The sequence below is a fragment of the Lissotriton vulgaris genome, chromosome 7 (genome assembly GCF_964263255.1).
Source record: "Lissotriton vulgaris chromosome 7, aLisVul1.2, whole genome shotgun sequence".
NCBI classification, from domain to species: domain Eukaryota; kingdom Metazoa; phylum Chordata; class Amphibia; order Caudata; family Salamandridae; genus Lissotriton; species Lissotriton vulgaris.
The window spans coordinates 571,731,666-571,758,084 of NC_141695.1; the positions used below are offsets into that span (position 1 = coordinate 571,731,666).

The window sequence follows — 26,419 nt, forward strand, 5'->3', positions numbered from 1 at the left end:
TGGTTTCCCTGTTAAAGGAAGCGTTAAGACTGGACTTCTCTGAGCAAGAAATAGCTCTGGACATCCAGCGCATTCATAGAGAGCCTTTTCGAAAGAATCCTCAGAGAACTAAACCCAGAAAAGTTTTGGTCAACTTTCTTACCTACTCCCTTAAAGAAACCATTCTGAATACAGCATTGAAACAGAAGGTGGTAAATGCTAAGGGGTTCAACTTTCAGATCAGATCAGACCTGTCTAGGATAACGCTGGATAGGCAGTGGGAGCTGGGTAAGAGGTTGGAAGCGTTCAGGAGTCAGGGGGCCGTAGCCCAGCTGGTCTTCCCTGCGGCACTAAGAGTAATGTATAAGAACACAATGCACAATATAAGATCAGTGCAGGCCGCAGATGAATTCCTCTTAAGTATGGGCAGAAGGTCGGAGTCTCCTAAGTAGTTTTGGTCTACTTTCCTATACTATCTGCTTCTCTGTATATACCAGTTACTTTTCTATTTCTCTTGTCTGATCTCAGTCGAGTCTTTGAGGCTTGTTTAGATTATCTCGTAAAGGGTTTAAGTTTCTATTCCTTGTATTGAGATAAGGAGACTAAACACTCTATATACAAAAATTATATACAATAATATATAGTATGGGAGGTATATAGTACACAGTGAAATGCATACGTGTAAAAAAAAAAAAAAAAAAAAAAAAAAAAGATAAGAGAAAATAAAAAAAATAAAAAAATAAAAATGGGGGTAAGAAGAAAGGAAAGGAAAAAAAAAAACTTTCTATTTCCTATCAAAAGGTTTTTCTCAAACTGGGAAAATAATATTATATTTATTTATGATTCACTTTCCCGCCTTTTGATTCTCTTTAGGTCTTCCCTCCAAATTTTGGTACTTTGTCGATGGTGGCGGGGGTCCATAGCAGGGTGCTATCTCTCAGGTTAATCCAGATAGATAGAGTAGGGGTTTCCCACGGGTGGGGAGTCTGGGGGGGGAGGGATGGTAGGGGGCGGGGAAAAAGCAAAAATTGTCCTCTTAAATGTCCTTTAAAACAGTTCTTGGAGGGGAAAGTTATGAATATGTACAATTCAGTATTCATAGATTGGCAGTATTGGCCCTTGGTTCTGGTAATTCAGTTTCAGTATAATGCATAATATACGCATTTTATCCTGGAACACTAATGGTCTCCGCACTACCCCAAGAAGGAACATTATCATGCAATATTTACGAGATTCAGTTGCACAAGTATTAGTGCTCCAGGAGACACACTTGGCAGAGATTGAAATGCAAAATCTGCTCTGTAAGAACAAATGGATAGACTTTGGGGTCATTACTTCACAAACTTCACACATTAGGGGGGTGGCCATTCTTTTTAAAAAATCTATCAAGGCAAGGCTAATTTCTAAACAGGTAGATCCTTACGGTAGATGGGCAATAGCCTCTGTTATTGCTTTGGGCTCAGCATTTACGATAGTAGGGTATTACGGCCCTAACCAGGACGATCCATCTGTTCTAACCACACTTTTTTCTCACTTGTACCTATTCCCAGAACCTGTTATTTTGGCAGGCGATTACAACATAGTATTGGACCCAGTATTGGATAAGTCACCCTCTAATAGGGCTAAATCCCTATCCAAAACTAGGATGTATTTACTAAATAACATGAAATCATTGAATTACATTGATATTTGGAGGAAACTCCATGGGTCTCAAAGGGGGGTGACATTTAAGAATTTTAAATTTCACCACCAGTCTCGGATAGATTTTATATTGATTAGCCATATCTTAGTTAAACAGGTAAAATCAATCTCTCATTTACCTTTTCATCTTTCTGACCACACAGCCATCCTTCTTGAGCTTGATGCTGCTTTAAGAAATTGGTCTTTTGATAGATCAATTCTAGCCTCATCCAATATGCTATAAGCATTAATACAGGAATCTAAGTCCTTTTGGGTGATTAATCAGGGGACTGCCTCACCCGGGATCACCTGGGATGCCTTTAAAGCCACACTAAGGGGTTATTTAACCAACTTATCCTCATATAAAAATAAGACCTACAGGGATGCAGTAGCCTCGCTTGAATTAGGGATTGCAGGCCTTCAAGAAGAGATCGATCTAAATCTAGGGTCCCCATTAGTGGAGCTGCAAGATAAATTAAAGGTCTTGAAAGGAGAACTCTCCTCAGTTCTAAATGCTCGGGTCTTAGAGAGATGGGAGGCTAGTAAGTTGGCCCATTTTGAATATGGGGAAGGTGCCGGGAAGCTCCTGGCCTGGAAGGCTAAGACAGATAGGGTCCGAAATAATGTTAGTTCCATTTGTAAGGATGGAGTTCTATTCTCTACAGATGAGGAAATCAGTGGAGCTTTTAAAAGTTTCTTTACGGACATATATCAAGAGGATAAGAGGGTACAACCTAGTCAAGCAAGGGACTGGCTAACTGGTATATCTCTACCATCCTTAAATTTAGAACAAAGGGTTTTCTTAAACCGCCCTTTTACACAGGAGGAAGTAAACCTTGCCATCTCTAAAAGTAAAAAAAATAAAGCTGCAGGTCCCGATGGGTTACCTTCTGAAATATATAAACTTTTGTGCCCTATAATTCTTGCCCATCTAACAGACCTCTTTAACAGTATCTTAGTCGATGGTGCCCCACCTCCTGCATCCTGGGATAGGGCCTCTATAACCTTGATTTTAAAACCCGGTAAACCCACAACTAGCTGTGGGTCATACAGGCCGATCTCAATTCTTTGTACAGATTATAAACTCTTTACATCGGTCCTCGCAAATAGATTGGGGGAAGTTGCAAACAACATCTTACATGTCAACCAGAAGGGATTTGTAAAAGGAAGGCAACTCTATGAATTGACTTACGACCTTATTGGAGCAATAGACATGGCCACATCAGCATCTCTACCTTTAGCAGTCTTTACCCTTGATGCAACAAAAGCTTTCGATAGGGTAAACTGGGTTTACCTAGAGGAAGTGTTGAGTAAATTTAACTTAGGTGATAACTTTAGGCAAGCTATTAAGTTACTATATAAAAGCCCTTCTGCCTCACTACTTGTCAACGGTGAACTTACTGAGCCATTTAACATCTCGCGTGGAACTCGTCAGGGGTGTCCTCTCTCACCACTCTTGTTTGACTTATATATTGAACCTTTTGCTCAGTTAATTCGGGATAACCCTAATATAAAACCTTTTATTTTTGAAGGATGGGAAAAGAAAGTAGCATTGTATGCGGATGATGTTCTTATTTTTTCATCCGAGCTGAACTCGTCCTTTCCTACCGTTATATCTATAGCGGAAGAATTCGGGGCTATATCCGGATACGAAGTAAATGCATCCAAAACTGATATCATGGTTTGGAATCATCCTGTACCGACTGTAGGAGTACAGCCCAGCTCTACCCTCCGATATCTTGGGTTAAACATCTACACTGACATCAATAAGATTGTCCCCTTAAACTTTGCTGAAGTAGCTAAGGCGGCTCGAAGATCGATGAGATTATGGTCTGCTCTCCCTATTTCTCTAATAGGCAGGTCTAACCTCGTCAAAATGACCATTTTGCCCAAGATCACATACCTATTCAATACAATCCCTCTTTTTTTTGATTCATCCCTGATTGCCAAACTTCAAACTGAAATAAATAGATTTATATGGAACAGCCATACGCCTAGACTATCTTGGAAGAAGATTAGACGTCGTCGAGAGAAAGGAGGTCTTGCAGCACCAGACTTGCAACTCTATGGCTGGGCCTTCCAACTCTCACATATCAGGATGCTCTTAAAGGCCCCTAATAATGCTGGATGTGGGAAACTATTCTCAGCACTTCTAAGGGGGGAAAAAATCGGGCCGACGAATTTTCTATTAAAATTTGGCGACCCTAAATATTTCAAGAAGGTCAAACTAAAGGTTTTAAGGGACCTGGCTAGAACATGGGCTAGTCTAAGACGAACACTCAAATTGGATTACTATTCTAGTAGGGCACCACTTTGGGATTCTCCAGGAACACCGTCTTGGCTCTTAGATAGTTTAGCTCTCCCAATTAGGGCAGCCGGACTTTCATCATGGGGGGATCTATTTGTTGAAGGAACTTTACTTACATGGGAGACGTTGAGCCTAACTATAGGAACCCGTTTTTCACGATTTAAATATCTCCAAATTCAGAGTTGGTCACAGGCCTATAGCCAAGGAAGGGGTAGGTTTAAAATAGGAATCGATAGTAATTTACTAACCCACCTGATGGATAAACCACCCTTTAAAAAAGAAATTACATTTTGGTACAATCTTATTCTGGACGAGACTGATGGCGAGTTTCTGTTACCCCTTTCGCTTTGGAAAACCTTTATATCTGACACCGACGTGGAAGGCCTATGGATAAAATCATTTAGGATTTTGGGTGAGATCGTTAAACCGTCTTGGCTCCGTCGCAACCACCTGTTTACTCTGCATAGGGTGTATTACTCTCCATTGCGTCTATCAAAGTTCCCCAATAATGATCAAGTGGCATGCCCTAGATGTGGCTTGGTAGCAGCATCAGATATCCATATGTTTTTTGAGTGTCCGTTTATATCATTATTTTGGAATGAAATCTGTGCCTCTCTCTCGTTAGCAATAGGCTCGCATGTTAACCCTAGTCCCATGTTAATTTTCTTTGGGATTATACCAGAGTTAGACGGCATGTGTAAAAAATTGGTTTTCTATAGTTGTTTGCTAGCCAGAAGAGAAATATGTAGACGGTGGAAAGATAAGACACCCCCTCTTTTTACCGATTGGCGTGCAGCAATGCTACAGATGTCTAAATTAGACATGGCTAGAGAAGGTAACCAACACAAGAGAAGATTTTGGCTGCTTTTGAATTGGTGATGGGGTTTTTTTTTTTTTTTTTTTTCCCATGTCCTATGATTTCGCTGCCTGTGGGGTCGTCTATTCGATCCTCGCCTTTTATACATACCCAACTAGGGCGACATCGGTTACAATCTGGGTTGTATTGAGCAGTACGCTAGTCCAGTTGGTACCATTTTTTCGATCATTGAGGTGTTAATGCTTGGCACTGCGGGATACCCCGGTAGGATCCAAGAAAGTCCCCCTCAGTTAATCTGGGTCAGTGTCTCAGTAATCCCCTCTAAACTGATCGTTATTGTTTGGTTTCCAAGGGCAAATATGAGGACACAAAAAAAAAAAAAAAAAAAAGTAATTTTTAGCCACTTACGCTATACAACGCTTTCCCTAATGTTGCACTCATTGGAGTGGGAATAGTCATTTTTACCTACCCGCTATCCAACACTTTCCCTACTGTTGCACCCACTGGAGTGGGAATAGTAATTTTTACCCGTACGCTATCCAACGCTTTCCCTACTGTTGCACTCACTGGAGTGGGAATAGTAATTTTTACCCACCCGCTATCCAACGCTTTCCCTACTGTTGCACTCTCTGGAGTGGGAATAGTAATTTTACCCCCCTACACTATCCAACGCTTTCCCCTTGTTGCACCCTTTGGAGTTGGAATAGTAATTTTTACCCTTACGCTATCCAACGCTTTCCCTAATATTGCACTCATTGGAGTGGAAATAGTAATTTTTACCTATCCGCTATCCAACACTTTCCCTACTGTTGCACCCTATGGAGTTTGAATAGTAATTTTTAGCCTCACGCTATCCAATATAATTTATATTTATTTATGTATTGTATAATATTTTTATTATATTATATAATGTTGTGTTAAATTAATTATTTAAATATTGAAAGTATATTTCATTGTTTTTATGTATTAAATATAAATATTTATTATTATTTATGTTATTATTTTATGAGTGTTGATGTATTTGTAATTTATTGTATTTGTTAATATTTTTAAATACATATTATAATTACATAAATATATATTACATATTGTATGTTTAATTTTAATTACATTTTTAACATTAAATAGGTATTATTTATTCATTTTAAACATTCTAAAATATTTTTACATAAGTTTAAATTATATAAAAGTATTATTGACTTTATATTTCTTTTTTTAATAACAAAAAACCGATATATTTAATTACGATATTTTTATCATCGATATTTTAGTTTCGATATTTTTGTATGTACCATGTTGTAGATAGGGTGTCGATATACTTGCCTTCGATATTCCAGCGTCGATATTTTGTCTGTCGATATCCTGTCTCTCGATATTCTGCCAGAGATTCTTTGAACATATCTCAGAATATCTGCAAATCCAGTTGACTACTAGCAACAAGTTAAACAAGGCCTTGGATTCAACTAATATTTTGGAGGCTTCAGTCATACTATTGATTCCACAACATTCAATTTTTCATCCTCAATCGGTTACATCTTACGTATTACCAACACTGTGATAGTACTTTCATACTACTGGGTCAAATATTGTAGAGGTGTGTATTACTGCAAGTGAAGCGGTCTGAGTTTTGTTGGCAGAGGCAGTACTGCTGTGGCTGCCATTTTCTATAGAGGAGATGTGCCTTACCTTTTCCAAGCAGAACATTGGCATGGTCCCAGGGTTGCACACGCTATGGTTGGACAATATGTCTGCATAAAGAAAGGCTCCTTGGTGATGGTTTCTATGCACCTGATCTGACTGATAGGCAACTTCCTTTAGAAGCACTACTACTTATAAAAGTCGACCCTGCTCTTATGGGTCCCATAGCTTTCATTTACAAAACAAATTCCCCCACACTATACGGGTACAATGGGCAGGCATGTCTGCATTCTGGTCCCTATGCTCTTGAGTCTATACATTAAAGGACCACAGAACATCTGCAGGGAGTGCAGGAGGTTAACATCCTTTTCACAGTGTGACTAAGGAGGTGGTCATCACTGCAAATCCTAATGTTATGCAGGCATAAGCTGGAGAAAGGAGATATTTACATTTTTTTGCCTGACAGGTTCTTGGAGGTTCTTGGAGTGCCATTTGCCACCTCTGAGGCTATGCCCAGTATCAAAAAAAGTTGCAAGGTGCTCGATCTGTCACCAAAGGTAATCTTGAGATTCAAGTGATATTAAGGATTGGTGCAAATAGCAAGGCCCCAGAAGATTATCAGAAGCTAACTGTAACTGCAGATTTATAAACAGCTTAACTTTAAGGCTGTGAAAAAGGTTGGTCCCTTATCCAAGGTAGAAAATGTCTTCCTGTGAAGTTTTCTTACCATCCTTAAAAGCAATCATAATTTTAATGCCTACAGAAGCAGGAGAGTGCTTAGATGTGGTGCAAGCTGGAGTGAGACTCCAGTTGACTGTGAGTCAGGCTGTGACTTGATCCGCTAGGGGCTTGTCAAGAGTACTGGAAATGGGAACAATCTCACAACATTCCGTTGCTGGCAGATGTCAAGAAGACTTTAGTAATTGATGATCTGTCCCTGGTCCTGTATGATCCAGGCCCTATGAACCCGTAACTCTCTTTGGATCAGATGCATTTTAGGTAATAGGCCAACATCTGCTGGACTTTAAAATGGGGGATGGGGAAGTTAGCCGTGGATGAATGTTATTGTGTCTGTTGAAATGGTGCCAAGTGGATAGTTGCACTTCTTGTTTTGCTCTGCATTTTTCCGTTGCCTATTTTTGAAGAGTCTGGTTCTTGTACTGATGCGTCAGGTGAAGTAGGTTAAGGAGGACATGGCAACCCAAAGGTGGCATTTGCTAAACCTACATTACTCAGCAGATCATAGAGGCAGAGGATGACATGCTTTGATGTCATAGTGTCACCCATTTATTTTAACTGATGATATTTATATTAATCTAATACAAATGCATTTTGATGTTTCAAATATTTTACTACACATTCTTTTATCTATAGTTGTGTGTTTCAAGTAAACAAATTAAATGTAATTTGTTGTTTGAGTGACTAGTTGGATCGATTGATTAATGGTAATATTGAAGCCATGCTTTACGTTTTTGTACTATATGATCTGGAAATAATTCAAAATAAATAACTGTTCAATTTCCAAGCATGTTCAAACATTGCAGATTCATTGCTAGTGCCACTAAATGCAACAATTCTTTCTGACTCGTGCACAATGCTAACCTACCCCAACAATGGCCTTTTTTAGGGCCCTGAACTGGCTTTAAATACTTTTCCGATTGAAGTGTTGTGTGAGTTAACAATGACGTGTTATAATGAGCACAACAACAACACAGAATTCGCGGGTCTAGGATAGAAAAAGTTTAGACCAACAATCAAAAGTGCATGAAAGAGGAGGTAGTCACAAATGGAAAAAAATCTCATTTAAGAAGATAGATTCCCATCAGTCACCGAAGTGATGTGCTTCATCATTTAATAGCATGGGTATTTCATCTCAGCTGCATACTCGTACAACCAAGGGGATGTATCTTTTTACTGTCAAAAAGGAAAAGCTCGCAGATGTGTGAGACAGAAGCCATAGCTAGAGCTGAGAGCAATAAAGCATAGCGCAGTATGGTGACTGTATGGTGCAGTTCAGTGATGTGTGAATTAAAATTGATTACCAGAGGAAAATTATGTTTATTCAGTATCCTATGGTGTCAAAAGTTTAAAAAGTGCAAAAAGGTGCCCTAAATAAAACATTTTTAGTGTTATAATGAGCTACATGTGTGTCATAGTCATTGGCAAGTAACCAAGGCAGGGGAGGATGCTGCAACTCCTAACGAGATAGGGGATAAGTAACCCGAAGATCAACAGTGCTCTCCCAGAGACTTGGGCATGGTCCAGCACCCTGCTTGAGCGTGCTACTTGTGCCTCCGTTGAAGTGCGGAATTGAAGTTTGGTGTATATGGAATCAAAGTACTGCCACATTCCATGTAAAGTATTTGAAGATAATAAAAGCTACGCTGAGAAGTCTATGCTTTGTTGGCCAAGAACCAGGTGGTTAGGCTGTAAAGAGAGGTACTGCACTACTACTCAACCTGAAGTTATACATCATATGGAGTGATAATGCTAAAGGCAGATGAAACCAGGTTTTGAAACAGCAGCAAATTTCAACAACAAATTACAAGATTACACTGCAAACAGAAGCACTGTGAGGCAGAAAACAACCAGGTCTCAGACAGCACAAAGAGACTCTTAAAGCGATACAGATGCAAGAAACGGTCATCTGTTTACCAGAACTGAGTAAAGAAAGTCATCATGCCTTAGCCCTGGACGGAGTAACACCAGAGGAAGCACCCGGGGTTGTGCTTCCAGAGCCATCCATACCAAAGCAGCATACCATCAAATCTGCTGAGTGGGGCACAGATCAACGCCAGAGATCTCCAAAATTCAGAAGCCAAGAATGGCTATTGGAGTTGTGAAAGTTTGATTTTTCCAGTGGAGGTCATGAAAGAGTTTGTGTTTCCTGTAATTATAAAAGATGACCCAGAGGCCAGTACATCACAAGGCCTCAGAGATAGCTTGCATAAACAAGATCAACAAGCAGCTTCGGAAAGAGCACTACTTTCCACATCAGTGCGCTCCACCAATGGTTACAATGCAGGTGCCATTTGATAATGACAAAAAGTTGAACATTGGCAACAGATAGACTGCCTATATAGAGACATTTGATGATTTCCTTGATGCAGTAGATGAAGCAAATAGCAATAAAAGTATCAAATACCTCAGGAGTCTTGCTGGTGAAGGTGTAAAAGAAGTCATAAAGAAAATGCAGCGAGCTGACAAAATTGAATAATGTCAATTCAAAGCAGCCCTGAATCTCAAGTTCAATCCAATGCCAAATGTAGATTAAAAAAGATAGATTTTCATATATTCCCTGTTTGCTTTGCTTGGAGAATATGGAGTTCCATTACCGGTCGTGCAGTAGCTCGTCACAGACCGCCAAAAAGCGTAGCCACAGCCTCAGCCTCAGCTGCAATTTGGCCGACACCAACCTGGTCTAGGCAAACCCACCAAAGGCCGTTGCGGTCCTGCAGCGTGGTGCCAGGTTTCTCTATCTCGATCAGCGCCCAGCGTTCATATTTTGCCAACCGATGGTTGTGGTGACCTGGTAGTACACCAGGAGCAGTAAGAGTCGTAGCTGCAGTTGTTGCCTTCACTGCAATTTTTCTTTTTTGTTGAATTCGGGCAGTCGTGAGGATGCACTATCCTACATCATCACTTTAAGACCTCGCAGCACTCGCAGCACCCGACCTGGACCGGGCTTGTGGCCCGGGCAGTGTAGGTGGGATCGATAGCAAATAAAAACATCAAGCAAAGAAGCGCCCCCGGGTGTTTTGCCCCCCACCCCGCCTACTATTATTATCTATCTTCTCTTTTTGATTTGTCCTAGAGAGGACTAAGGCGAGACGTGGGGGGGGGAGTGGGCAGGCACACTGTTTAGACTGTCTTCAGCTTCTTTCTTTTTGCTGGAGCGGCCGGTTTGCAGTTTGGCAAGCTGTATTCTGACAGAGCTGTGTTGAGGTTTGAAGACCAGCGACAAAAGAGGGGTAGCGCCTGCTCGAATTACCCATTATCCCCTGCGTGCCTGGCATCGTACAACATTATTATATTTGTCTGCACAACGCAATTAAGGATCTAACTCCAGCCACTGCCATTGACATCGGCATTGTTAAATTGTTACATCTTCAGCTACAGCTACAACTATTGCCTATTACCACTGCTAAAACTTTCCACCACCGCCTGAATGTCTTCACTTGGGGCCAAGGGCATTCCAAGGACTCAACAGCACCACAGGGCCAACAACCGGGAAGTGACTAAGAGGGCATACCCATTCTCCAGAGATGGAAAATATCACACAGAATATCCCATCAATGACGTGCCATCGCTACTGCAAAAAGGAAGGGTCAACAACCCAAGTTAAACACATCAAACCAAAAACTACCCGACGCAACGGTGGCTCCGACAACTCACGATGGATTACGTACACCTCTTCCTTCTGGTACACCTCCTTATTCTGATATAATGTTCAGCCTCATACTTGATAAGGAAAGCCTACTGAGAAGTCTCTCAACTTCAGAGACTCTGGAAGCTATTAAACCCATTAAAGACGTAGCCCCTGTATTTACACAGACTTCATCAATATCAACATCTAAGCATATGCACATAGTAAGGGCCGGCATGGACAGGAAAATGGCCACTCTCATTAGGAATGATGGTGCTCTAGAAACAGGGAAAAAAACGTCAATAGAGGATTACTTCCCAAAAAAACCTCTGCAGCATGCCCACCTAGATGCTCCGGACTCAATTGGGAGAAGTTAACCTACCGGAAGCCTAGTAGCTACCCCTACCACTACCTCCACTGCAGATATAATATTGCTTATAACCCTGCCCCCCAGAATTAACAGGCATAGTCAGGTGCACCAACAACTAATAAATAGTACTATATTAGACTGATCATCCGGAAGTCTTCTGGCTAGCATCCTGGCAGAAATCGATTTATAAAACAACATAATGGGAAAAGACCAAAGAGGTGAAAATGTTATCCACACTATAACTTGCTCTTCAACTTCCTTAGATAGTTCAATGAAGGCTCAACCCCTGCTTAAAAAACACAGCATAACTACGACTGCTCAGATTCACATCTGCAACTACGACTGCTCAGATTCACATCTGCGGGGAAATTTGAAGCGACACAGGACAATATAGCATAAAGGACGCAGCGTTAGGTCAACGGACCAAGCCGATCCTCACATCTCCAAAAGGGGCCAACGGAGTACAGATGCTGGTCAGGGCCTACTCAGGGCTCCGCCTTGTAGCAAGGATAAAACCATAATAAGTAATATAGAGCCAGAGGAAGCCTTTGAGCTACATGAGTTTCAACTACAAGCAGATTATAGCCCCAAGAGGAGCTTGAGCATAAGGGAAAATCAAACTTCATTTAATGTCAAAAGGACAAATAATATCATTAAGAAAGACACCCTATTCGCCTCTGTAAACGCCACTTTAGCCACCACAGTCAATGCTCTGACATGGCAGTCAGATAAACTGGAATTGCAACTCGACTTAATTCAAGCCTTGGCAACCTCAATCTTAAAAAGAGAGGAAAAATTCAGTTCCCTCAATGAGAGGCTAAAAACTGGTGAGGCACAGAAGTCCCTTGTCCACCATGGTCTTGCCATCAGATCGCGGAGAAACTATGTACCTTAAAAGACGCCCTGAACTTAATGATAATGGATGTAAAATTGGCCCTGAAAAGTACTCTCAGCAGGCCCCACCAAAAAACAATGGTTACAAAATCTAGTCAAACTGAGCATAGACTAACCTACAGACTGGAGGCAGCAGATAAGGAAACTTCACAGGCAATCACACAACCAGGCATGATGTTGCAGAAGAAAGCTTGCATAAAATCTTCTTTGCATACTCTAGTACTCTAGTAGCAAACCATGACCATGCAGGAGATGGTGCCAGAATCAAAGGTTAAAATTCCACTTGATAATCTCAAAGCTAAAACAAAAACAGAAGAAAAACAATGGTCCGTTACACTTTCAAAAAGAGCAAAAAAATGACTAAAGAAGGCCAGAAGTAAAGAAGAGAAAGAACGTCTCTCAAAGCAGCTCCCATCCAAATAAGATAAATTAGTTAACAACTCACTGAGCGTATACCCACTATTTAAAGGCAAAGGAAAAATGAAGAACATATCAGAAGCCACTCAATTGTCCCCTTTTCCTTTCCATGCAACCCTGGCTCTACCATCAACTCTACCACTCACACCGCCCTAATCAGATATAATGTAAATGTAAATGTGGGTGTACTTGTAAAGCGCACTGTGACTCCAAGGAGTATCCTGGCGCTGAAGACCGCTGGGGAACCCGTCATGGTTTTCCCTGTGAGATGGTCCCTTTCTGGGTATCTCCAAGGTGAAACCAGGCATCCCCAGTGTCTGTGGTGGGCCGTTGTAGAGATGAGGCAAGCTTAATGCCCAGAGTTGCCGAGTGTGTTCCCTGGTTAGAGTAGGCACCAAGGCGAGAATTATCGAGTCCGTTTGAGCCTGGTCCACGACCCTGCCGCGTCGGGGATTGAACCCTGGTCCCGGGCCGTTCTCTGCTTACGGGTCTGCCGGGTCTGCCGCCTCTAACCAGTGAGCCACACCACTCCACTCCACATATAGTATCTGTTAAGGTACTAAGCCCAGTAATACAGCCCATCACACTAGGAACACATTTACAGAGGATGCAACTACTTACCACGCAACAGCAGAAGGAAACCTTGCCCAGAAACAGAGGATTGACGATAAAGATCTTGACTCAGGACAATTGACAGCACCGCCATCCCATGGTACTGTGACATTAGCCTTCTCTCCACCCGGGCAAAAGTTCGATTATTGACCAAAGCCGTCCACTTCGCTAATCAGTTTTCATAACCCAAACACAGAGGGCGCAGCAACTACTGGGTCAGGCGCCGACACCAGTTTTGCATGAAGAAACTTTATCTGCAAAATAAAGTGACGATCCACAGAGAATATTGTTTGGGCTCAGCAAGATTAGACTGATTACCAACAAGTATCTCCCTCCACTTACACTCATAATGAAGGTCAAATATAAAAGCGCCCAGGACAGGACAACCTGTCCAAACTGGCCCTCATCCCATATTATCCCTCTGAAGGGAATCATGACCTCCTGAATCGCTCCAACCTATTAAGGCTGTTCCAGACAATCCCCACCAAACCCAAAATAGCATCTAATGACATCTTGAGTGTAGAGTTTAAATCCACCTTGGAGCGCAGTAACAGGAGGTAAGCTACAGTCTAAACACTAAAAACACACTTACTGGCAGAAGCCATATTAGCCTGCAAGCTTACCCTTGAAGATTGGGGCATAGGAATCACTCAAATCTCTCCACCCAAATATCTAGCGCCACTAAAAAGCCTATTCAATCTCTCCAATCCAAGAGCACACCCCTATAGTATATTAAGGGGGACTGGGCACTCTTCCTGCAATCCTCTGTCAGAAAACATACACATTGCTTGCGCCCATTCGTCAACAGGAAGCCCCATTAGGAAAATTGCACTAGGCCAGATTGGGGATGAACATGAATATCAACCTTTCAGGAATTGGGTATCACATAACCAATCCAGAAAAACAACAGCTTACTCCTAACAGTGAGAAATGTCCACCAAAGTCTCAACAATTCATAACTCTTCTGTCATAGAAAGTAGCTGGGCTATCAAGACTACTAAGCTTATATACGGCAAAATCACTACTAATAACATCTGATGTCCTCTGTCTACAAGAAACGTGGTCATTAACTCCAACAATAATCGCAGTGCATCGGGAGGCTTGTCAATTTATCTTACTTTGAATATGAAATTAACAAAAACTCCAATTTCGACCCAAAATGAGATGCTCCAAGCGCTTATACTGCAGAGATTGAATACATCTGCCCCATGAATTAAGATCCTCCTGATTAATGTCTACTTCAATAGCTTTGGCTCAGCACAGGCTAAAAGGCTGACAGCTATGTGACAACCTGGATCAACTTCTTTGCGACCATGTAAACCATGAAGTAATAATTTGTGGTGGTTTCAACCTGCGATATCTAGCTTTTTTAACACTGACAGTTTACCCCCAAACTCTTCGAGTAGCCCATTAAATAAAGTTTTAAGCAAACATGGACTCCAGTCTACACAGACTAAAGCTAAAAACCCTGAGCCGTTAACACAGTCTCTAAAAACTTTTGGGAGGATAAACACTATCAACTATGTCTTTGTCTCTGAAAAACTAATGAAACACCTGGAGAACTTTAAAGTACACTCAATTAAAAGTGACCACTTTCCACTCTGGCCAATTTTTAACCTTCACCTATTCACTCGCGAAGATCACAGGGTATTGGTATCTCCCATAATGAAGAAACAGTACATTTAGTCAGAAGAATAAAATGGGTCCCGGCAACCTCCAGAACACCTCGGAAAGATACTATCGGACAGTCTCTACACGCCCAAAGTGGTGATTAATTACTTAAACATTGGGCACCCATAATCAGAGGCATCCATGAATCATTGCATTCACGCCCAAGGTGCAGGCGACTGCAGCTAAAATCCCTTAACAAAAAATAATCTATAATGACGAGCTCACTGCTTATCCACAAGCTGATGAAGGCATGCAAGAAAACTCAGAACCAACAAAAGAAAGCTGCATTGCGATTGGAACTTCAAGGCACAAGAAAACAACATAAGCAATTGGTATGGCAGGACAAAAATCAGCAAAGAGATAAGGATTTGGCAAAATGTTTACTCGATTATGAGCAAGCACAACCAGGCTGACTTATGGAGGTATATTAAAAACAAAACATGCCAGGATGCTACAAGGATTAACATCATCAATGAAGAAATGTGGACCTTGCACGTAATAAATGCTATATGAAGTTGCACAACCGGAAGCCTTTTCATGCGAAACCTTAGAATCAAACAGCTGTGACCCCAAGTATACTACTAATTACATTAAAAAATTGATACACAGGATACGAGCCTCAGGATCTTCCAGCTCAACTGTTTAAAGAAGATCCAGGAATATGGTCCTCAATAATTTCTTCACTTTATACTACTTGTTTTAAGTCTCATCAGGTGCTTGATAGCTGGAGAGGATCAATATTACACCCAATCTTCAAAAAGGGCAACTGACAGAATCCTACTAACTATCGCATGATTGCCTTACTGGACATAGATGCGAAGATCTATGCAATTTTAAATGTCCTTGAGACTTGTGCAACAACAAATGTAATAACTCTATTCTGCCAGGCTTTATATCGAATTCTTCTACACTGGATAACATAATCATTCTATCTTACCTTATCCACCAGGTGAAAACCAAAAAATCATTAGCCCTCTATGCATGTTTTGTGGACTATTCGTCAGCTTTTGACCTAGTGGATAGGGGTATCCAATGGAACAAACTTCAGGCGTGGGGCATACTAAGAAACCTGTTTAATGCCATTATATCATGATACTCATCAACCTGGGTGAGGGTTAAGCTCTCAAACACTGTGCTAACCAGGAAGATCAATACTAACCAAGGACTAAAGCAAGGTTGCCTTCTGGTCCCAATGTTGTTCAATCTATACACAGCAGACATGTTTCCGGCACTCAACAACACCAACCTTGTGCCGCCCAAACAAGGAAGAACTAAGATCACGATATTGCAGTTGCAGACGACATTGTTCTGCTTGACAATTAAAAAATAGTGCTCCTGAGAGACCTAAATGCTGTACACATATACAATATGGAAAATAAAATGATAGTAAACGCCTCCAAAACTAAGGTGATAAAATTCGGAAGGACGGGAAAGCAAACAACTTGCACTCAGCCTATGGGCCCCTTAAAATTCAAAGGAGCAAAATCCTATAATTACCTGGGCACATGGTTTTCGGCAAATTGCGCAGCCAATACACATCTGAGGCTGAGCCACTTGAAGGATAAGGCTGCATTAATTACAACCAGACTCTGCCAACTGCACACAGCCCTTGAAAGCCCTACCTCAGGCCCAATTCGAAAAGTGCTCAGGGCTGTGCTACCATCTGCAATCACCTATGGTAGCGAGGCCTTTCCGGGACAACTTTTAAAACGATGACAAAACTACATCTAAAAGCATACAAAACAGAATGTAAGCTGCCTTACTACACCAAGTGCTCTCTGGTGAGACTTGAGTTTGGTCTGGAGGGCATTGAATGGTCCACCATGGGGTACTTTCTAAAATACTATTACAGATGCATCACGGCCACGCCCTGGACCTTGAAATGTATTTTGCAAAATGTATTCAAAATCAAAAACAGTCCTTGGTCCTCTTACTTGACGGCAGCAGCCTCTCTTCAAAGTGATCTGACTGTTTTAAACACTTCATCACTTACTCATACTGCAGTAAAAAGCATATTGAAAATAACAGATAAACCTTCTACCGGAGACAGCGGACATGGAAAATATCAAGACCACACCGCCGCTAAGGGCCGTGGCAGTATCATACGACAATGACTGCCACATTGTCCTCCGTGCACAACCATATCTTAATTGTAAAAGCCTGTTTAACCCAAATTCTGGCCCAGAGCCTCCTGGCTCTACAAATCGAAGACTTTAATCCAAACTGGTCACTGTTCTCTAATATTGTTGAGTGCAGATTATGCGGCTTTAAATCTGAAACTTTTACACATTTACTATACTGTTGTCAGTCACTGCTGCACTTACGGAGAATTCTATTAAAGCCACGTTTTTAAACCATGGCATGAGAACCAGCAACAATGCAATGAACTGGATTTTTAGCCCCATGGTTCCCGCTGAACTGGCAGGAATTGGCAAAGATAAAATGGCTGCCTGAACTTTCCAGAAGAGATATTCTACGCACAGCCACAAGGCCAATCAGCTGAGGCAAATTGACACCAAACAAAGTCAATCGTCATCTAAATCTTCGTCAAACAGTTCTTCATTATCCATGTCAAGTGAAAGTGAAGAAGAGGGTTGTGCCATGTCAAAGTTTGCCTAAGAGAAATGTGAGCATGTTGGACTGGCTGCATGAGAGGGAAAATTCTTGTTCAAGAAAAGTCAACATGACAAAACACCAAAGTCATTCAACATTGTCCGTAAATCACACTAAAAGTCAACAAATACTCAATACCTTTCATTATCAATCCAATACTCTTTATTTCTGTAATAAACCATAAAAGAGATGCATAGTAAAAATACAATATCTGCATAAAGTTAAAATAAACATCAACAGAATAAAAATATCAAACAATCCACCAGTTCATAAGAATAAAGATAAAATTCATGTGTGACCCTTGCAGGTCCATAAATACAACAAGATCAAGGAAAGGAAGTAGGAAAACCTTACAAATAACTGCCTGGGTTATAGGATCCAGTAGTAAGTGCCAGTTTAGTTTGAGGCAACATGCTATTGTTTCTCATCAAACAAGTATGAAACAGAAATCTTGACAGCACAAATACCAGGTATGGGGTCGTGCCAGCTGGAAGGGTCTGAAATGCTTTCTCATTCCTTGTAGTGTCTAGTTCCCTGCCGATAGGAATCAAGCATTTTACAAGAGATCCTTCATAAGCTGTAAAGAAGAATAGCAAATGGGGTACATCCTCCCTCTAGTAATCACTCATGTAACACGCAAGGTCTGTGCTATTCAAAGGTCCTAACCATTTTGACTAAAAACAATTGAGGGGCAGATACCCATGTCTGAACTGGACATAGAGCTTTTTTGGCGCCATGTCATCACAGACGTTTTCCAGGTGATAATTATATTTTATTGAGCACCTGTCCACAGAATCATCCCAGAGATTGGGCAAGCCCATCCCCTTTAGGGAGTCTTTGACAAATTTAAACCTTGGGAGTTTGGTTGCATTTGGGTAACTGAGAATTTGCTCTAGCCCACTTCGATATATATCAAAAGTTCAGGAGTGGCCCAAATGCATCTCCAAGAAATCAACAGGCAAAGTTCTATATTTTCAGTGATCGGCTTGAGTCCCAAATCAAGCCTCAGTGGTAGTATGGGAGTGCTGACCGGTAAACACAAAAACTGCCTTATAAAACTATTTTCTACCATTTTCAAGGCATTTTGTTTTTTGTTGCCCTAAATCTCTGCACCGTAAGGGCACCTGCAAGTGCCTGGGTCAAGTATAGTTGGACAACAGGCAATACAAATTTACAAAGGGACCCTTTGTATAGCTTTAATAACCCCTGCTTTGCTGCTCCAGTTTTTATCTTCTTTTGGCAATTTGTGATGACCAATCTAGCTTCTCATTTTAGGTAATCCCAAAATAGTCAAAAAGGTCTACCTGCTCCAAGTGTACTTTGTCCAGGGTGGTGTTTGAACTCTTGGAACACAGAAATTAACAAAACATGAATTTGGTTTACTGATATGAATTTCCAGTCTCCTTATCTGGCAGAATCTTCTGAAACCGTCAAGTAGTTTCTGAAGCCCCGTAAGGGACTTTGAAAGCAGAAGAGTATCATCAGCCAACATGAGAGCCAGAACCCTCATGCCTGCTAGACAAGGAGCGTCATTATCACTGCTATTTAAAAAGTCCACTAAATCATTTAAAAACAAGATAAAAGGGGTGCGAACCAAAACACAACCCTGTATTATGCCAAGCTTGAAAGAAATATGCTCAGTGACCAACCCGCTGACCACAACTGTTTTGCGCATAGTTATTTTAATAGCAGTATCTCTATTATACTGCACAAGTAAGCTGGGATGCCCAATTCAGCTAGAGGTTTTCACAACCGACTTCTAGGGGCCAGGTCGGACGCAGCTCTAAGGTCAACAAAAACTGCATAGACCCTACCCTTCTCAAAAGGTACAACCTTCCAGTAAATTAACTCCAGTATGAAAACCTGGTCAACAGGGAAAGTATTGGTTTGAAGGGGACAACGTATGTTTTCTTCAAGCCAGTGCTGAAGCCTACATAATATCATCTTGCTAAAAAAGGTTTTGGGTGGTATCTAATAGACTAATTGGCCTATAGTTGGCAGGGTCCAAGGGGCAGCCCTTCTTGTAAATGGGAAAAATCTCTGTTCCAGCCCATGTTTTGGGAAAATAGCACTAAAACCACAGTAAGATAGGGGGTCCAGATGTTTAATTCAGATGCAAACAGATCACCTGGGATCTTGCCAATACCCGGAGCTTTGCATGGCACCATCTTTCTTATGGCCTCTTCTACCTCCATACACGTTATCAAAGGAAAATCATCTGTAGCCCTCACTGGCCCAAAATACAGGGGAATGACTGGATGTTCCGGGACCGGGTCCTTATTTATTTTATGTCGGTATACATTTGTAAAGTTGGCTATCCAGGCCTCTCCTGCAACGTTGTTGTCAATTTAGATCTTCCTTCCTTATTCTCAGTGACTATTAAGTTCCAAAATAGAGTTTGGTTGTTGTCCGTTGCAGCTGCTAAGTGGAGTCCCCAGTTTTGGCTATTACATTCCCTTTTTGCCGTTACAAGAACAGTTTTATATGTAACTCTTTTCCTAGATATCTTCCCTCCTCGTGGATCAGAGCGTTCTTGGCCATGCTACATTCTTTTTAAACCAGTATGGTACACTAATCCTTGGCCCTTGTCTTCTAGCTTCTCTGAAAAAGTCCACCTATAGGCTAGTAAAAAGGGAGTATGTTTGTCTACAACGTTTGTTACAGCTGTTTCTTAAAATAACCCTGGGCTCAGAGTAAAACATTTCTCCAGGGATTGTCCCACCTTAGTATATATTGATCTCAGGGCACTCGTGGACCTAGCCACTGCCTGCTAATGAATTCTGTGCAGCATGAGCCCCAGGAACAATTTGTAAAGTGCATTTGGGCGTGAAATGGTGGTGTCAGCAGCTCCTGCTGAGGCACTGATGAGGATTGTGGTCTGCACCTTCCTTCAGCTGTACAATTGTCTTGGCGCTGCAGGAGCCCAAGTAAAGATTTGTAAAGCGCCTCTGGGCGCGAACTGATGGCGTCATCGGCTTCTGCCATGGAAACTGATGGGGCATGTGGTCCCTTCCCTCCCTCCAGATGCATGACCCTCTCATTCATTATCAACAGTGGTGTGTCAATTAATATAATGCCTAAGGAAAAATACAATGAACTATCTCTATTGCCACGACGTATGCCATTGAAAACTAAAGTGTATACTTGGGCTGTATCAACGCCATTAAAAATTCAAGGTTAACATGTAGCACCGATGAAACACAAAGAAACACAAGTACAAGCTGAAATTCAATGTACTACAAGGTACAGTGTACGGTGCCTGTTTACTCAGCTTCAGCATAGCTGCTGATATGGGACTGACATCAGGTAACTATAACATGAATGCTCATCATCAAATAATAATTCAGTTCCCTTTGTTGTTTCATGGGTTGGGAAAACTCAAAACTATGCAAGACTCATTAGACATTATAAGGACACCTGTCCTGTTGCTCAAAGAAGCAGATACATTTCATTTCATTTACAGGAAGCTGGTGCTCAAACTCAAACATGATTTTATTGAGCACTCCAATGATCTAAAGCACAGTGGACCATTGACAGAGCTGTACGCTTCTGTGTGGCAATGCATCAAGCAAACAAGGCATTTGAAACGGATTGAAATCCAGGTAGTGCCAACATTATACCTAAATTGAATGGTGTGAAGGTATTCTATTGCCTTGATCTGAATAAAGGGTATCATGAGTTGGAACTTGAGGAGAATTGCAGGTACATTACAAACATTTCTACATATATTGCTCTTATCCATTACAACAGACTAATGTCAATTGACATATCATATAGCCAGTCAGGAATACTTTCAATTATAGTGATGACATATTGGTTTTTGGAGCTACACAGAAGAAGCACAGTAAAGCTCTCATGCAAGTGTGTTGTTTGCTCGCGGTTGCAGGATTAACTTTGCATGCTGAGAAATATGAGTTCCATAAGGCAAAATTAAAATTGACAGGCCATATTTTTTCGGGTCAGGGCATGACACCAGATCCAGCTAAAGTGCAAGCGGTGTCACCTGCCAGTCCACCACCAAGATGTTTGTTTCTATGTTCTGCTCATTCCCTGACATGGCCAGCTATTGGTTAATATATACACAACACTTAGCCACTGTAAGTGTGCCATTAAGAGATTTGATTAATAATAATGTTTCTTTTCATTGGTCACATGAATGCGAGTAAAGTTTCCAGAAAATCAAACAAGCTATTGAGAATGCTACTGAAATGGCATACGTTGATCCAAAGCTTCATACCAAGGTTTTGTTGATGATAGTCCTGTCGGGTTAGGCGCCATGCTTGCACAGCATGGCTGGCATTCAAATGCTCGAAGACGTTTTATGACATATGCAACAGGCACGGCCCATGCAGGGCGTTATACCGGGGCGGTGACGTCAAGCAGGGGAGAGTCAGGGTGGGGGGTTTGAAAAATGTGAGATATGGACCATTACAGGTAAGTACTGAAAAAAACAAAAAACGAATTTCGTTGCCCATGCTGCATCGCCAAATGTGATGCAGCGTGGGCAACGAAATTCAGGGTTTTTTTTCTCGGTATTTACCTCTAATGGTCCATATCCTGCCTTTTACAACCCCCCACCCTGACCCTCCCCTGCCTGACGTCACCGCCCCGGTATAATGCCCTGCACGGGCCATGCCTGATATGCAAGCAGATGTTTGTCCCAAACTAAGCATGCGCATTCACAGCCTGATAAAGAAAGCATAGCTGTGGTGTGGGAGTGTAACATTTACACGTGTTCTTGCATGGGAAGTCATTCACCCTTGTGACATCATCAAGCTTTGTTGACCGTCTGGCAATCCAAAGGCAAAAATGCCTCCTTGCATTGAATGTTGTGGTCTGCGATTACACAAAATTCAACTGCACCATCAATCATTGTCCAGGGAAAGATTAAAAGCCAGCAGATAACTTCTCACAATTATTCTACAGTGCCCTGACACCCCTTGCAAGATGGCTGACACATAAATAAATATTATTGTAAAATCAAGCACCCCAGCTGCCATTTTGTGTCATGGAATCCTTCCCATAAAATGAGTCTGGTCTCCACATCTCGTTGAGCGAGTTGAACAAGAATTGAAGGCTTGTCATCTGTGCAGCTGCCTGTCATTAAAAAAACACTCAACAGACCTTAAACATGTCAGAGTTGTCACAGCTGGTATAGAAAAGAACTGCTTTTATGTATTTTTTTATTTTATTGGAAAAGTTACTAGACCCGGAGCGCTTTACATGAGTTACAGCGAGTTACAGGTTACATAGTTACATCACTTAAATCAAGAGTCACAGGGGGAGGAGGAGGGGGAGGGAGGGAATTCACAACGGGAAAAACGAGGAAAACAATGTCAGATGTCCGGCTGGGTAGGTGACGGCTGGGTAGGTGACGGCCGAGGGGGTGAAAACAGGGCCAGACTCCTCTTTAGCTGCATATGACAGCTCCACCGGGCATCAGCCAAGGTTGCTTGTGTATCGAGGTGAGTACAAACAGATTTGACGCCCATGGGACGTCGTCAAAGGTCCAACAGGAGTTCAGAGGAACGTTATTTATGAGTTATATATAGTGCTGGCTAGACCCGTAGGTATAAGAGCACTTTACATTAGGCTACACAATGTTGCAGAGAATGTTACAGAGAATGAAAACAAATACACATGGTGCAAGGGTGCCTGCGCCGGCGCATGGCTGCAGTTTGTGCACCAGCGCAGGGGATAGCACAGGAATGTAACATATTATTGTAAATATGTCGCATTCCTGTGCTTTGGAAGTGCTGCAGCGTGGCGCAGCCAAAGGGCTTACGTTGCTGCGCTGCAGAATTTCCTTGTAGATCTGCCCCTAGGTGTTTTGTGGGTGCGCTTGAAAGTCACATTATCAATTATGATAAAATTTAAACACTTGTTATTTGTTCAATATAATTTTCACTGCTTTTGCAAAATGTGTGCCATTACATTTAGATTGCTAAGTAGAACTTTTTTCTGTGCTGTCTTCAAAGGCAGGATATCTCTTGATTTTCTTTTCATGACACCAGATTCTTTTTTTTTTCTTCAGATGATGAGGTGGTCAGTGCTGTGTTTGACCAGACAATGTGTCTCTCCAGTCATTCCTCAAAAAAGCAGGAAAAAGAGATGGCATTCTTTGGGGCAGAAAAAGACAGTGTCTATTCAGAGGATAACTTCTTTTGTCATTGCCGTAGTGGCCAATTTCTACTATCCGAATCTAATGTTGAGTTCATGCATGTGTCGGTGGGCTTACATCCCAGATCTACCACTCTTCTATAGTCTCTTCTTTTTGCTTATTTGTTTTCTAGCTTTCATCTGGCCTTTCTCTGTTTATCATGTAACCTGATAGAAGAGATAAAGGTCCTGGTGTTTACAACAAGAGGACATCCTCCTCAGCATTAGAAGTTAAAAAGAGGAATATTTGTCCTTCTAATAGAAGGGTTATGATGAGTATTTTACTCCAAATATATACAGAACACCTAAACTATTGTTAATAGAAATTGTCGCTGATGTCTGCAGGAAATAAAGAGAACAAAACAGGCAATAAATAAGTTTCGGACCAAAGTTCCAAACGATAATAAAAGTACACTGCAATCCTGCACACCTGTCATCTTTGACATGGCACAAGGTGTTTTCATATTTTCTTTTTTGATTGCATACACATTTTTAAAGTAATGTAGGCAGATGGTGGTGTATTTTTAGTAAGTAGAAAATGTCAGTGACCTCCAGAAACTATTTTTTAAGAATACTGAGGCTAAGGAAAATTAGGAATATTATAGCTTACTTCAAATTTGTTATGTTTCAGGGTTTATGTTGATTGACTAACCATTTATGAATGAATATGAATGAATGAATAAAGCTTTATTTCGATATAAAAACATATCATAAAAGCTGCATTTTAAGACAATGTAAACAATATATAACACATACAATATAATGCAAAATTTTTTTACATATTATACAGTAAAAGCAGGGTGGACATATGAGATTCTTTATGCAGAGGAGAAGGGAAAATAAAAACATACTACTGTAACAACAGTTTTTTTGCAGTTCGTAACCGCCATGCCCAGCCTAAAAATTTTGCCAAACAACAGGCGAAGAAGGGTCTTGAATCAGTGCTCAATATGCGTAGCGCTTCTGCATGCGATCTTGTTCCCAGGGTTCTACATAGTGGTTTTAACCACAGCTTCCTTGGTGCAATGTAGAGGTTACATTCAAACAACAAGTGTGCAACAGTTTCGACCCTAGCTTCGCAAAAGGGGCAGTATGGCACCGTCTGCAATGGCGGTTTCCAGGATGAAGTGAATTGGCAAAGAGGGAGAACACCTAACCTGAATTTTATATACAATGCTCTGTCTCCAGAGTTATGAATGGAGTCCAGGTAGGGTTCTCTAAAAGGAAGATCTTTAATTAAGAGGAACTGTGCGACAGTTTTACAGTGATTAGGATTGCGCAGCAGTTCATTGTCTAGCCACAACCAAAAGGCTTTTTTTAATATTTGTTTTGGGGGTGAGGTTTTATTAACCCAGTGATCTCCTAGCCCCAATTTATAGACAAGGGATTTAATATCTCTGAGCCAAGCGATCTTGTGACAACCTGCATGGGACAAAAGATCATCCAGGGCCTCTGCATAGCTTTTGAGTTCTGGGACATTGCGGATTCTAGACCATAATAGGAGCGGGCGTAGTTTTGCTTGATCGCAAATCGGGCGTGACCCGGCATCAAGCATAATAGGGATTGTAGGGGTACTGTGGGGCAGCCTCAAGAGGTCTTTATGAAAGTTGTTATCAAGGGAGGCAAGGGTATCAATTTTCTGCGAGCCCCACAGTTCCGCGCCGTATAGTGCTGCGCTTACCACCCTTGCCCTATAAATGTCTAGAACAGCCCCAATAGGTTTCAGTGGTGAAGCTCTCTGTTGTTTAAGCAGGGCTCCAGCTACCCTCTTGTGCGCGAGGAACACCTTCTGATGATGTGACCTCCAACTCATGGAATCGGATAACCGAATACCCAGGTAGTCGAATTCCTTGACTCTCTCCAAGTGCACAGAATCGAGGACAGGGGTAGCGATTGCTTTTTTTGGGGGATTAAGCACAAGGAATTTGGTCTTTGCTATGTTAATGGCCAAACCTTTGTCATCACAAAAAGATTTAAAACTAGATAGCAATTTTTGAATGCCCACTGGAGTCTTGGAAATTAGAAGGGTATCGTCCGCGAACAGGAGCGTTGGGATTTTTTTCCCCGCCAGGGTCGGAGCATCAGATGGATCTCGTAATAGGTGCTCCACCACTCCGTTAACATAAAGAGAAAACAGAGTGGGGGCGAGTACACAACCCTGGCGGACGCCCCTGTTGACCGGGATGCGAGATGTTTTTTCGCCTTGGGAACCCCATCTAATTTGGGCAAAATTGCTATCGTGGAATTTTCTCAGTAAGGCTAGTAGATATGGTGGTAGGCCTAGCTCATTGAGAGTGTTCCAAAGTGATGCTCGTGGGACCAAGTCAAAAGCTGTGCGTAAATCGATAAAGACCAAATACAAACTCCCCCCACCCAACACCACCACTTTCCAGTAGAGAATAAGGAGGCGAAATGTTTGTTCAATAGTGCCAGTTCCCTTCCGAAAACCTGCTTGAAGGTTAGACAGTATCTGGTTTTCTTCTGCCCACTGTAATATCCTATTTAGGACAACTTTGCCCGCCACTTTTTGGGTAGAGTCCAGCAGGCTGATAGGGCGGTAATTCGCTGGCTCGTCCCTGGAGCCTTTCTTAAAGATGGGGACCACTTCCGCTCCCCTCCAGGAATCAGGAAAAGCGCCGCCTAGCAGGGCCTCGTTTAGAAGGGAAGTGATCAGCCTGCTCCACCACGCCGGGTAGGTTTTCAGCAGATCACCCGGGATTCCGTCGGGGCCTGCAGCTTTATTGGAGACAATGCCCTTAATTGCAAGTTCGACCTCCTGCTTAGAAAAGAGGTCACCGCTGCTTGTGGGAACTATTGAGGGAAGAGACAAAGGAGCCGAAATATTGTCACCAGCCCCCAGTGGAATCGAGTACAACTTGGAGAAGTGGTCAAACC

At 41.8% G+C, this 26,419-nt stretch overlaps 1 protein-coding gene across 1 annotated transcript in view; it reads left to right on the forward strand.

Annotated features, from left to right (window-relative positions):
* LOC147702040 (uncharacterized) overlaps positions 1–24,223 on the forward strand; it is a 598,885-nt gene extending 574,662 nt beyond the window's left edge. The window contains exon 9 of the mRNA XM_086928742.1: positions 23,400–24,223. Within this exon, the coding sequence (XP_086784868.1) occupies position 23,400 (1 nt within the window). The 3' untranslated portion in view covers positions 23,401–24,223. The remainder of the gene's footprint in view (positions 1–23,399) is intronic.
* Positions 24,224–26,419: the final 2,196 nt, after the last annotated feature.